The sequence below is a fragment of the Phaeodactylum tricornutum genome, chromosome 5 (assembly GCF_000150955.2).
Source record: "Phaeodactylum tricornutum CCAP 1055/1 chromosome 5, whole genome shotgun sequence".
Taxonomy (NCBI): Eukaryota; Bacillariophyta; class Bacillariophyceae; order Surirellales; family Neidiaceae; genus Phaeodactylum; species Phaeodactylum tricornutum.
Window position 1 is genome coordinate 50,093 of NC_011673.1, and position 12,690 is coordinate 62,782.

Genomic DNA, 12,690 nt, shown 5'->3' on the forward strand with positions numbered 1-12,690 from the left:
GTTTCCGAAACGCCTACCAGCCAAACGGTTACCGTACAGTGTAGAACTACGTTTAAGATCTACCGAACGGCGGTTCGGATTCGGTTGCGTTCCGACACGCGGCCCTGCGAGGATCACACGAGAAATGGATACCGGTTTCGGCGGCTCACGAAAATCCGCATCATCGTGACATCTGCGCGTGACGTCGAGACGATGCGAAGCGCAAGATCCAACGTGGAAGCACGAACTGTAACACTCTGCCAGTCAAAGGACGGGAGTGTACAAAGTATTCTCCGCATCTTTCCTATCTTCAAGTTGTTTCGTTGGGGTTGTCAGATACCGGTAAGTGTTTCTCCGAAGAGCTTCGGATTGGTGGTTGCCAGCAAGGTCCACATCACTACCGCTAACCACATTCTCCCCTGCCTTCTGCCATTCACCCATCGCGTCTTGCTCTGCTTCGACTCTTGTGTGCAAACCTTGACACCCACTCCTACACATAACGCGTACGCATTCACACGTACACACCTGTCTATTTATCCATCTATCCAACGTTACCCTTGCTGGAATCCACAGTCATCATGAAGCTTTCTTCTTCCGTTATCGCTGCCGCCCTCCTGCTGGTGCAAGCGCAGTCTTTTATGCCTACACTGTCGACTGGTACCAAGTCTACCGCGTTCTTCGCCAAGGCGAACCCCTGGAAGGACCAGAACATTGACGGCTACGAAGCGGACGTCGGTGGGCCCAAGGAAGGCCCCAAGAAGGTCCCGTGGAAGGATCAGAGCGTGGACGGCTACGAAATCGATGTGGGTCTCAAGAAAGGCGAACCCGGACGCAAGGAATCCGCACCCTACAACAAGGGCGACGATACCCCCACCAGTTGGAGCGGTGAAAAGTCTCCCCGTACCGTCGCTCCCCGGGACAAACCCGCTGCCACGCCCTGGAAAGGACAGAACATCGATGGATACGAAGCGGATGTCGGTGGCAAGCAAGAAGGACCCAAGAAGGTCCCGTGGAAGGATCAGAACATTGACGGCTACGAGAAGGACGTCAAGAGCCGCAAGGATTAAGTCAAATCCGTTTGGCATATTCCTGTCTTCGCCGCCGTGACTGTGGGGTGGTGATTGGCAAACAAGCTTTACCGCGAATACCGATACATAGGGACTATAAGATTCTCTATAAAACATAGTGTACGAGACAACCCTTCTCTGTTGCACCGAGATTGTCTTTGGGTAGAGTACGAATGGTACAACTGACGAGCGAAAATTCGAAGCAGCGTTCGAGTCCTAGTATCTGTGTCCACTACAAGTGGCAAGAGACCGACTGGCGTAGAACCATAGGTGGCTTTTATAATATTAACCTCGGTACAATGCAAGTGTCAATTTGTCTACTGGACGTGATGCTTGCTAACAGGTATGATGTTTAATTTTACATGGCATTACCGTTTGGCCCTTCTCCTGGGAAGTGTTCCAGGAATGGAAATCCAATGAACGATAGCACAGCTCTAGAGATACCAATAGTGTCGCGCGTAGCTCATCTGCAAAACATCAACAACTGGGACTATAGCGGTTTGCTCAGAATCTCGTAATCGGCAAATTTCCCAAACTTGCTGGGACTGCTTTCGTCCACGCCGTAGCAAAGCTTTTCAGTGTAGAATTGCATGGCCTGCGTATTCTTTTTAAAAACCGTCAGCAGTATTTTGCTCATCTGTACTGCGCAGCCGATTTGTTCCATGAGCGCCATGAGCTTTTGTCCGAGACCTTTTCTTCGGTACGCCTCGGCCACTTGGATTTCGTAAATGTACAAGACGATCGTGGAAGGATCGTCATTGTCATCGTATTCGAACCGAAAGTGCACAAATGCAGCAAGCGTGGATGCCGTCACGGGCCTATCGCTAATGCCTATGTCATGATTGTCCTCCGCGTTGGAATTAATCTGGTGAATCAGCACAAACCTAGCTTTGCGATGTTGAAATTCGGCCGCTTTTTTGGTCATATCGAGACCCCACGAACTGTCGAGATACATCTGGCCCATGTTCGCTCGAAACAAATTCAGGCAGGAATCCAAATCTTCCTCGGAGAGATCTTCTGAGGGGACGTAAGACAGCGACTGAGTTGCCACCGGCGAACCATTCCGCTCTCGACTTTGCTCGTCCAGCTGAAATTTGGGTCGCTTCGTTTCTTCCACGTACTGGACCGGGTTTTCTATCTTTTCTGCTTTGTCCAGCTGCTTGCGTAGCTGCTTGAGGATCTTGGATTTCACCATAGCGCTTGCTATGAACCACAGATTCGTTCGGCTAAGGGCTGTGAACGCGGTGGTGTATTCACTTTGCAATGTATCTTGTGTGGGTGACCAAAGCAGAGAGCATTTTTTTGTCATATTGACACATGAATGCGAAACTGCTCTAGACCCAAGAATAGGGTTCATAGTTAGGACTCCAGATGCCATGTCCGTGAAAATTGAGAGTAATAAGTGGTGGGTATCACTCCATCGAAATGATTGGTGATCTATCAGCACATGGGACACGGGATAGGAGTTTTGAAGTGCTCACATTTTCTTCTCGCACCCCGAGCTCATTGGCTGCCGCGAACGAAACGGCCTTTGCCTATCAGACGGACTCTTGGATGCAAAACTTCGTCTGATATCTCTCATGACCTACCAGACTTTGGCCGGGTGCACGTTTGTACCTTGTCCTGCGTCTTAAACCCTTCGCTTGAATGGAGGCGATAAAAGAAGACTCGGAGTTTTCTGTCGACGACGACCATGAGACAGTTGTTAGCTCTGATAACGAGGCGGCGATACGCGGCGTCGTATTTGGCAAGTCGGTCCGTTCCTCATTTGCCTCGCTTCACTTGGCTTGTCCCATTCAGGATAGTGGCGATTATAATGACGATGAAAATATGGATCACGTTTTGGTACGATTGCAGTTTATGAAGGACAATAAAGAACTCAGGTCCCATTGTCGCCGATTTTGCAAGTTGGGAGATTTCATGACAATTCGCGGAGGAACTTGGAAGTCAATTGCTGATACGAAGGTAGACACACAATGGCAAGCACCGCGGATGGTCGTCGACCTGCATTCATTGAAAGACGCTACAAGGATTCTGCGATTGACTACACCACGATGTTGGAATATGAAACGCTGTCAAAATTGGCAACAAGAATATCTCGACGTCAACCCATTACAAGGAAAGATTACGGGGCTAAATTCCGCTTTATCCTCCTCCGATACTATCCTTAGCACTCCTCAACTGGGTGGAAGGAATTGCCACGCCGGTGGACTCGGGAAACGGAGACAGGGCGAGTACGTGACCAACTTTCTCGTTAATATGACAATGCAGCAGATATTCGATCGTAAGCATCCGATTACGCATGCATTTCCAGATTCATCAGAATGGGCTACCCTAGACGGAAGTATGACCAAACTCAAGTTCCCTCATTTACTAGTTCTCCGTCAGCAAGCTATTGATGCTCTCAATGGCGGTACTGGCGTCGTCGATGCCGCTGGTGGATCCGGACATGTCTCCATGGCACTTGGATTGGCTGGTGTACAGTCCACAATCGTCGATCCAAGGTATGCGTCGTACATTCAATGTTTTTGTCGCACTTTCTTGCACCTCCAGACCAAGTACTGATCCTCATCCATCGCGTGCACTTTTTATTAGAGAGACTGTGGGAAAACTTCCAGGTAGAGATCGAAAAATTTGGAATCGAGCGATGCACAAGCGACGAATGCACTCATTGCAACCAAACCTCGAGTTAGTAGATGACGGTTCAACTATGTATTGTCAGCCGGTCCAGTACAGCTCGTATCGAGCCTGGTTTGGTAAACCTGTGGAGTTTCGACACGACGAACAAGCATCCTTGCCAGTTTGTGAAGGAGACCACTATTTGTTGTCGAACTGTACGGCTATTGTAGCGCTGCATCCTGACAAAGCTACGGACGCAATCGTTGACGTAGCAATTCAGAGACAAGTGCCTTTGGTGATTGTTCCATGCTGTGTCTTCTTTCGACTGTTTCCGCATCGAAGAAGACCCGGTATCGATAAACCCGTAAGCACTCACGAGGACTTGCTCCATTTCTTATCGGGAAAAGATCCGACCATACGTCGGACGACCTTGCCGTTCGAAGGAGCAAACACGATCCTTTGGTCAGTATTTTGAAATTATAGAAGGAAGGCAAGGCGTCCGTAAAAACACCCTCTTCGGGTAGGAATCGAAACAAAAGGAAGTACTGCCTTATGTTGTAAATTTTTGGCAGGCAGAAAGTTAGTCGACGTCCCATCTCGACCAACCAAGCGCAAACGGATTCTATTGCAGGTGGCAGTGTGTGCCGTAGTAGTATAAGCTGCAACAGCAGGAATTTGGCTTACATGGGCTTGTTTATGTCTTACATTCCAATAATGCTCTACGGAAGCAATCTCGTCAAAACTCCTTTCGCCATCTCCGTGCGGCGGTCGTCGTCGAAACGACTCAATCGTATGCTTTCGTGAAAGTCGATCCGTCGGTACAGGTTGATTAGTTCTTCGCAGCGACCTAGGTCGAAAAGCGTTCCTTCCTCCAGTTGGTGCTGGATATCTAGTATCGTAACACAACACGAAGATTCAACATGGTCAGCGTAATCCCCAAGGTCAATGATGGATCTCAGAGCAGCCTCGAGCGCTATTTGAAGCTTTTCAGTTTCGTCGATTTCCAGAACGTCCATGTCGATTGTCTCCGTGTTTGGTATTTCGTCAGCGTCTTCTGATGAGCGAAAAAAAGATCGTAGCCCTTTGCGGATTGCCTTAAACGTACTATCTTCTTTGTTAGAGCCACACAATAAACTTTGCGCTGACTTCGCATTGGCGACAGCTTCTGAGAGAAGATTTTTTCCGTTCTGGATTTCCTGCGCACATTGTAGCTTTTCTTTTCGATTTTGAATTTCAGAAGCAATTATATCGATTAGGCCATCAGCGCGTATCGGGGTCATACTGCATACTACTAATATCCTACGAACTTCTTTCGGTTTCATGATACCCGCAAGCAATGAGCACTTGTTTGCCAGTGCAGTGAAGAGGTCGTCGCATGCCTCGAGCAAACCTGACACACCTGATGCGTCGACAGCCTTGTTTTGGGCTGCAGCGGACGTCACATCTTTGGCGGTCTCCTTCTCGACAATATCTTCGCTTTCCGCATTGTTCTTGACCATGTCGTTGCAGCCATCGATCCTTTTGTAATCAGAGCCTGTCGGCGTCATTTTGGAAGGACTATCATCGTCGTCCCTGACGTGGATTGTGTGTAGATAGGATTCAATCGAGCCAATGGATTCGGCGAGCATACAGATATCTTCTACGTCGTCAATGGAAGATATTCTTTCCCTCATCTGATAAAGAACTCGAGTGAAGTATTCGGTGTTCGTTGAAGCAACGTTTAGAAGCGATAGGCCGTTGATCTGCAGTCAATGGCAAAAAGTTGTTAGAGTCAAGCGGTAGCTGAGATTGTGAACACAAGCCATCTGAAAATAAACTTACGAGTTTCACTAAATCGGAATTGAAAAGCTCCTGTACTCGATCGCCCAGGACAAATGGTCTGTCTGCAGTGAGCTGTAGCCGTCTGTAAGCTGTCGAAGGGTCGTCCGCATTGGGTGCATGCTTGACTCCAAGCTCACCTAATGACCAAACTAGTCTTGCAACGTCTCTAGGTCTTCCATCCGAAAACAAACTGCTCTTGCCATCAAATCCTTCGTCGTTCAGTAACTTTAGCAGACGCCTTACAAATGAGCTCACAACTTCTCTATTGCTAGCGGAGTCCTTGGAAATCGCAATTGCCTCGCATAACCGAATAATATCCTCGCTCGGACAATCTCTGATTAACCTGCCTCCTCTTGATGAGAGGAGTCGTAGCGCAACTCTATTCAATGTCACCATTGCATCGACGCTTGGTCGTTCCACCGACAGTTTGGTGAAGCTACAGGCGAGCTTCGTCAAAGTAGAAGGGTCCGTGGGTATTTCACGAAGAAGAGGTAATTTAGACTTTTCAGAAAGTGTATGTGTTGCTGAATCTACATGATTTTCCAAGCCCTCGTCCATTTTGTGATCAAGTAACGGGAAATGAAAGCGCGTTCTTCCAAAGACAGAAGCGAAGCGAATAGACTCCTTCACGGTTGCGTTCTCAGACTCAGGGTTTCGAAGTGAAGTCGTCGTTCCGCTTTCCCAGAAAATGAGTGATGCCTCAACGGTGGACAAGATTAGTCCGAGAGCATGAGCAATCCGAGGACAGCCAAGTGATACCTTTACATCGCTCAACTCTAGAAATGACCAAGCAATCCTAGCCTGGAAAAAATCGTTAGAGCACACTCCTTTTTGAACAGTAGACCTGATCAGATACCTGTTGACGTACCAAGTCCTCAGTTCCGAATGCTTCAATCTGCGAACTGGCTACTACGAGGGAGATGGTGGCGAGTCGTTCGAAGCTTTCCAATCGATCTCCGCAATGACGGGAGGATGCATAAATGGACGTTATAGACCATAGCAAACGACTAAGTTCTGGAGGATGGAAGTGAATCAAAGCGGAAGCTCCATAGTGACCCCAGTTTTCGGTCTGAGTCTCGCTTTCATGGATAAGCTTGAGGGATCGCTGCGCAACTTGGTCAGCAAACTCTATCAGAACAGTCTCGTCTTCATCTGAGACGTGTCCTTTTGCTACTGCCCACACCAAATTTGTCAGGTCGCTTCCATCCAACTGCATCACGGAATTGGATCCGAGACTCATGAAGATTTCCATTACCATCTTTGTCACGTAGGGCCTCAAAGAATCGCGGAGCTCCGTTGCCGCCCATGCTAAAGAGCACAAGTCGTGAGGCGTGAATGTCTGGAGTCTAGCGAGCCTGCTTGGATGTTCGTGTGATGCTAGCAGGATGTCAGTCGACGATGTGTCCCTGTCTCCAAAATCGGGTAAACCCACATTCGGCTTTTGAGGGTTTTCCTCCTGATCGAATGGTATGTCCGATTGTGATGAGGCCCGTAGTGGTAGACTCTCATCCGAGGACGCGTTTTCCAGGCCTTCTCTTTCCGACCGAGGCGACGTTGCCAGAAGAGTAGCCGCATTTACGACGTGAAGTTCTTCCGTACCACCATGCCCATTCAGTGACTCGACAGCCATAGTCTCTGTCTCTATTGTGGTTAAAAGTCCTCTCGCGACCTCTTCGTCATGGTGTTCGACAGAGCTGAGAATTGCGGTAGCGTCCATAACATCGACGTCTCGGATAGATTCTGTTTTCTCTGGGCTCGTAATTGTTATACTCTCTAACGAACTGGCAGAAGATTCCGATGCAAGAATGCTGGAGGCGTCCGCGACTTCAACCGTAAGCTTCTCGTAGCTGCAGACTCGCAATGAAAGCAGCTCCGATTCGAGAAGCTGTACCATTTTGTCGAAGGCAATTTCACATAGGCCTGCAGCTGTTACCGAAAGTGCAGCCTCATCCTTTTCTTTGCTATCATGCAGCGCCAGGGCCCAAAGAATGTCAATGACTTCTTTCGGAGACAACCAGTTTACTAGAGTGCCCCTTGCCTCGCTTTGAGAAGACTCTGATTCCGATTCGTCCTCTGTACCATGCGTCTCCGACTTCTCCAAGAGTTCCACGACATCGTTAATTCCTACGTTGCTCTTTTCCGACATCAGTTCTACGTCTTGTGCACGCCGCCGCAAGGCAAAAGGGTCTTGACATAGAACTAAGCAGCATGCTTCGAACAGTGGAACGGTTCGTAGTCCCGTACAAACTCGGACACAGGCAAACGTCCACATTACAGTAGCGGCATCCTCAGCGATCTCCTCTGATCGTTGCATTAGCCGCTCTTTCAGCGACAGATTCGACATTTCGCGTCCAAAATCCGAGTACAAGTCATCTTGTCGCAAAAGTTGTAGCCGTGCCAGTAGCAGTTCTCGTATCCGCAAGGACAGCGCTGTCAAAATGTGCAACACCCTTTCGCCCCCAATAGTACCCAGACAATGCACTCCGAGAACGGCAAGTCCCCATGCCGCTCGACATGAATCTCGAATTGTTAGTCCTTCTGTGTAGGCTGGAGTCGAGTCGGCGCGATCGAGAACTTCTTCAATATCGTGAATTCCAGTTTTGCGATCATTGTTCAATCTTGCGTGTTCTGCCATTCGCATCTTGACGTCGACTCCACAGAGAATGCATTCGACGAGCTGTTCGAAACGACGATCTTTGATTAGCTCTAATTTTTCGCCATGAAACGTATCTACTCGCTTCGGACTTCTCCCAGCAGGTCCGTATGGCTCCTCTTTCTCGCTGGCGACTCGGCGACTGCCAAGGTGGCGTTCGTACAATTCCTGTGCATGCGCCAATGTTCCGATCAAAGCCGCCGCGACTCCAGCATCCACGTCCGATCGAGCCGACTGAATCCGTAAGGAAATTTCGGGTGAATGCTTGATGGCTGGAATTTTGGGTGCCAGATACTGCAGTATGGCTCTATTGGGCGTGTGGGGGGTTTGGGTGCTGTCGGAATCTTCCGCGTAAAGTTTTTCCAGGTAAGTCATTTTTCGATTCGAGATCAAATGTCGTAGATTGCAAGATTCGGTCCTTTCGTCTACGCCTGATCGGCGTATGAGATCTTCTAAAAATTCTGACGTTTGCCTGGATGCTTTGGTTGTAGCACAACTCTTTGTTCCCAAAGCGGCCAATGGAGGCGACGGAGCCAACGGTCCAGGTGGTTCACAGCTCGCCTCCATTTTCATACCACTTGTAGCCGGCTCACTATTCTCGTCGCTCCCATTGCCTTCGCTCTCCAAAGAACCTCCTCGCCAAACGTTCCACGGCTCAGCGGAAACACTTGACTTCGCCTCCGGAGACAAGAGCGCGTGTTTCCATCCTTCGGCAACGGATGGAGTTAGCAGCAAACTGAGTCCCAGTAGCGCACTTGGTGATAAGAGTGGAGACTGCCTCCTTCTCAAGCGTTTGGTTCTCCATATTTCGTTACGATGGCGACTCATTCTCTATTTCGGATGGGAACAAAGCAGTCTGTAATCAATGGTTTCCAGTGTTCCATCTGACAATTCTTCTCGAAATGGATGATTCAGTAGTCCCGTGTGTAAGTAGGTCCTCCAGATGACGTCATGGGTTAGCATTGACATCATAGTCAAAACTAACTTTTGTCGCATCTGTGAGCACATCTTCTTGGTCCGTGAAATCACCATTGTCTACACACCTACTACTTAAGTTGTATCTAATGATGTGTCCAATCGCATCACATGTTCCCATATTGACTCGACCCGCGCTGTTCGTCAGAGAAATTGGCAGCCTACCTATGGACAGTGCAATCCCGGCAACACCACTCGGTTTTACTGCGGTACAAAATCCAAATATAGCTGGCAAACGCCAAGAACTATTTTCCCGACCTCAATATCGACTCACCATGTTTCCTTGACACGCAGACCTTCAATGATATCAGATGTCATCCTCTAAAATATCCGATTGTGCCTGCTGTCTCCGTACAACCGCACGCGTATACAGTAAGTCGAAACTTTATATCTTTTGTGAAAGACTCGGCTGACCTCCGAGTAAAAAGAGCTTGACCCACTAGTCTAAAACAGATCCACCTGGCTTTCAAACGGTGCAAGACTGGTATAATCCCATTCTCCGACTCGCCATAGACGTGCGCAGTTTAGCTTTCCTTCGTAATATCGCTCTGGTAAATTGTTGCTTGTTTTGGTATGCCACTATCCAATCTATGTGGCGGTCCACATTTTCGATGTCCCGCGGCGAGCAGGAACAGCCGAGGCGCGCGACCCGAGTCAAACATGAATACAGAGGCAATGTTTAGTGGTGAGAACAATGCACAACGAAATTTGACGAAGAAGAAACGATACAATTGTCAGGCGCATCAACACAAAATCACGCAAGAGAGAATTTTCTAAAATTTAACGTGTTGAGAAACGGGCGAGCAAATCCAAAAAAACATGGCAGTTTGAACAAGCATGACAAAAGCTCCAGTAACGTTCGCTTGTCGATTGACGAGCAATTTCAAAGGGATTCGGCTTCCGTGGCCAACCGATCGTAACGGTCTAATTCTGGTTCGTCATCCACGCTGGCAAGTTGGAGACCTTGCGCCTCCCAGTGTCCCGGACTGCCGAATCCGTGGCGTCGGGCACGGTGGATGCCGGAGTTGGTGCGGGGGTGGTTGAGGTGCTTGCGGCCACGGGAGCCGCTGCCGGAGCCGCAGTGATGCCGTTGGGATTTACGCCGTACGGATTGGGAGTTCCTGGTGGAGGAGACCACGCACCATAATATTGACGCGCCGCGTCATCGCCGTAGTAGTACGCGTATCGAAAGTATTGTTCGTAGTACGCGTCCGCCGCAGGCTGTGAGGCGGTAGCGGATGTTGTGGTAGTCGGCGCAGCGGCTGGAGTAGAGTACACTGCGGCCGCCGGAGCGGATTGTACCGTTGGTTGCTGGGCTGCGGCGGCCGCGGCCACCGCCGCTTGTGCGGCGTGATACGCTGCCCATTCGGCCGAATACACTCCGTTAGCATCGTGTGACTGCTGCTGTTGCTGCTGTTGGCCGTAGTAGGCACTTTGAGATCCGTACCCGTTACTCGGTGGTGCGCCGGATAAGACCCCGGCCGAGGACTGCTCGTGACTGATGCGTTCCATCATGGCCTTGGCTTCGGCACAGCCTTCCGGTGTGCCCGTGACGGTGGCGACGCGATACGTGTGTCCCGGCATGGGCTGAGACGGAATCTGGATACGCGTATTCGTGACACTTTGCATGTGTCGAATGACACAACCTTGTCGACCAATGCACAACCCGACATCGCGATCCGGAATCTGTGGCAATACGATCGAAACGCACAGGCGATGAGTGTGAGGGAACAAAGGCACGAGTAGCAAAAGAAAGACGGCTATGCGTCACAGGATAGCTTTGTGTGTACGTACGTTTACTTCCACGGATGTTTGCGAGGGGGCTTCGTTTTGTTGGTGATGAATTTTGGAGTCGAGTAGTTCTTGGACCATGCGTTTGGCTTGTTCCGCGCCTTCCCGCGACGGGTGAGTAATCTGGAGGAGCCGCGTAGCTTCTCCAGGTACGGCGTGGGGGACTTGCACGGCGGCTCCGGTGGTGGCTTGAATGTGCTTAATGGTGGCGCCCATTTTGCCAATAATCAAGCCCACGTCCGCGTCGGGAACCTGTACTTCGACGAGTTGATGTCCGGCCGCGAGGGCCATTTCGACCTTGGGATCCTTACCGGATCCTCCTAATCCGGTGGCTCCTTGCAACGAGGATTGGTTGGCGTTGTAGGAACGTACGCGTTCCTGTACTTTGGCTTCAATGATGCGTTTACAAGCGTCAATGGATTCCTGGGTGGCGCCTTGGAGTAGAATGGTGCGGGTAGTCTGTCCCGGTACGAGTTCGTGTTCCTTTTGAATCTGCACCTTGACCCCTGTTTGGGCTTGCATGGCGGTAATGTTTTCGCCACCCCGGCCAATGATGAATCCCACAACCTGTGACAATGGAACGGGAGTTGTGAGTTGTGAGAAAGTCGAGTGCATCACGGTACAAAATGGATACGTACGCCAGTGGGTACCAATATTTCGTCGTCCAGCATGGGTCCACCGTGTGTTTCGGGTGGTAGATTTGCCTGTCCAATCATTTGTGCGACCGATGCGGGTCGGTAGGACGAGAGAGCGTGTGAGTGCGTGTCGTTGTCGCGATTGGCGGCAATAGTGGTCAATGCCTGCGTGTTGTCGGCGTCTGTGACGACGCCTTCGAGGGGAGCTTCTTCGGCATCCAACAATAGCTGGTGTACCTTATCCTGGGCTTGCGCTACGAGCGCTGCGGTTCCTTGAACAATCACGTGGAGTGGCTCTTGCGGCATTCCCGGAGGCGGGGGTTGACTGGACGAACCTCGTCCGTGAAAGACAATCGACAAGGCTGACGCTTTGTTGATGTTGTTGTTGCGTAAGGACTCGACGCAGTCCTCAAAGCGGGGTGTGAGATAGGAAAGAAAGTGTGACGGCGGTTTGGCTTCGCTCGTGGCGATCCAGAATCGTTTACTGACGAGTTCCACTTGCACTGCGGATAGTTTCTGAGTACTGTTGTTGTTGTTGTTGTTGTTGTTGTTGTTGTTGTTGTTGTTGTTGTTGTTGTTGTTGTTGTTGTTTGGATCGTCGTCGGTATCGTCGGGTGTGAGACCCCAGCGTTTGCGTTTCCCCGTGGATGAGGTTGTGGAATTGGCGTCGGCGGTGCCGTCGTGCGTAACGGGGACGGGTTGTCCCGTGAGGCGCGCCGCAATGGCCTTGGCACGCTGGATGGCCTCGTCGGCTAGTTGACTTTGCGTAACGTCCATTGTCTCTGGTGCACGCAGTAACACACTCGACGTGTGTGTGTAGTATGGGTGGGGAACAACAGGTACGGGTTGTGGATCCGTGGTGAATAGTTACGGTAATGACAGTGTAGACCGTTCGTGAGGGAGCGAGACCAATCAATATAGTGTTACGAGAGGGAGCAATGGGCTGTCGACACGAGACGGATTGGAAAACCGACCATATACCTATACACCTACCCTAGTTTGAATCGCACGGCTTGGAACGAAACCTCCACGTGGCAGAACAACGCGGAGGGTTCCTCAACCGTGTGGCGTAATACCTATACTGACTGGTACAGGTTTGGTAAGAAACCTGTAAGTAGCCTGCCGTGACTGTTCGTGTTGCGTTCCATTC

General features: G+C 50.2%; 5 protein-coding genes across 5 annotated transcripts; 2 read left to right on the plus strand and 3 right to left on the minus strand.

Moving 5' to 3' along the window:
* The first annotated feature begins 254 nt into the window (after nucleotides 1-254).
* On the plus strand, nucleotides 255-1,356 carry PHATRDRAFT_44725 (predicted protein). The gene is made up of 2 exons (XM_002178659.1): nucleotides 255-321; nucleotides 553-1,356. Exon 2 carries the CDS (start codon nucleotides 558-560, stop codon nucleotides 1,044-1,046), a length of 489 nt encoding a protein of 162 aa, XP_002178695.1. The 5' UTR covers nucleotides 255-321; nucleotides 553-557; the 3' UTR covers nucleotides 1,047-1,356.
* A 180-nt stretch (nucleotides 1,357-1,536) lies between these two features.
* On the minus strand, nucleotides 1,537-2,091 carry PHATRDRAFT_11358 (predicted protein; the record flags this gene model as incomplete). Its single annotated transcript, XM_002178883.1, has 1 exon — nucleotides 1,537-2,091. A coding segment is annotated over one exon (555 nt), but the record flags the coding sequence as incomplete, so codon positions are not given.
* Nucleotides 2,092-2,573: 482 nt separating this feature from the next.
* Nucleotides 2,574-4,140, plus strand: PHATRDRAFT_44727 (predicted protein; the record flags this gene model as incomplete). Its single annotated transcript, XM_002178660.1, has 2 exons — nucleotides 2,574-3,550; nucleotides 3,600-4,140. Exons 1-2 carry the CDS (start codon nucleotides 2,694-2,696, stop codon nucleotides 4,138-4,140), a joined length of 1,398 nt encoding a protein of 465 aa, XP_002178696.1. The 5' UTR covers nucleotides 2,574-2,693.
* A 244-nt stretch (nucleotides 4,141-4,384) lies between these two features.
* PHATRDRAFT_44728 (predicted protein) lies at nucleotides 4,385-9,623 on the minus strand (the record flags this gene model as incomplete). Its single annotated transcript, XM_002178884.1, has 5 exons — nucleotides 9,389-9,623; nucleotides 9,125-9,185; nucleotides 6,355-8,970; nucleotides 5,487-6,287; nucleotides 4,385-5,407 (listed from the first exon to the last, which is right to left on the minus strand). Exons 1-5 carry the CDS (start codon nucleotides 9,430-9,432, stop codon nucleotides 4,385-4,387), a joined length of 4,545 nt encoding a protein of 1,514 aa, XP_002178920.1. The 5' UTR covers nucleotides 9,433-9,623.
* A 415-nt stretch (nucleotides 9,624-10,038) lies between these two features.
* PHATRDRAFT_44729 (predicted protein) lies at nucleotides 10,039-12,375 on the minus strand (the record flags this gene model as incomplete). The annotated part of the gene is made up of 3 exons (XM_002178885.1): nucleotides 11,544-12,375; nucleotides 10,909-11,472; nucleotides 10,039-10,800 (listed from the first exon to the last, which is right to left on the minus strand). The coding sequence occupies exons 1-3, from the start codon at nucleotides 12,315-12,317 to the stop codon at nucleotides 10,039-10,041; spliced, it is 2,100 nt and encodes a 699-aa protein (XP_002178921.1). The 5' UTR covers nucleotides 12,318-12,375.
* Nucleotides 12,376-12,690: the final 315 nt, after the last annotated feature.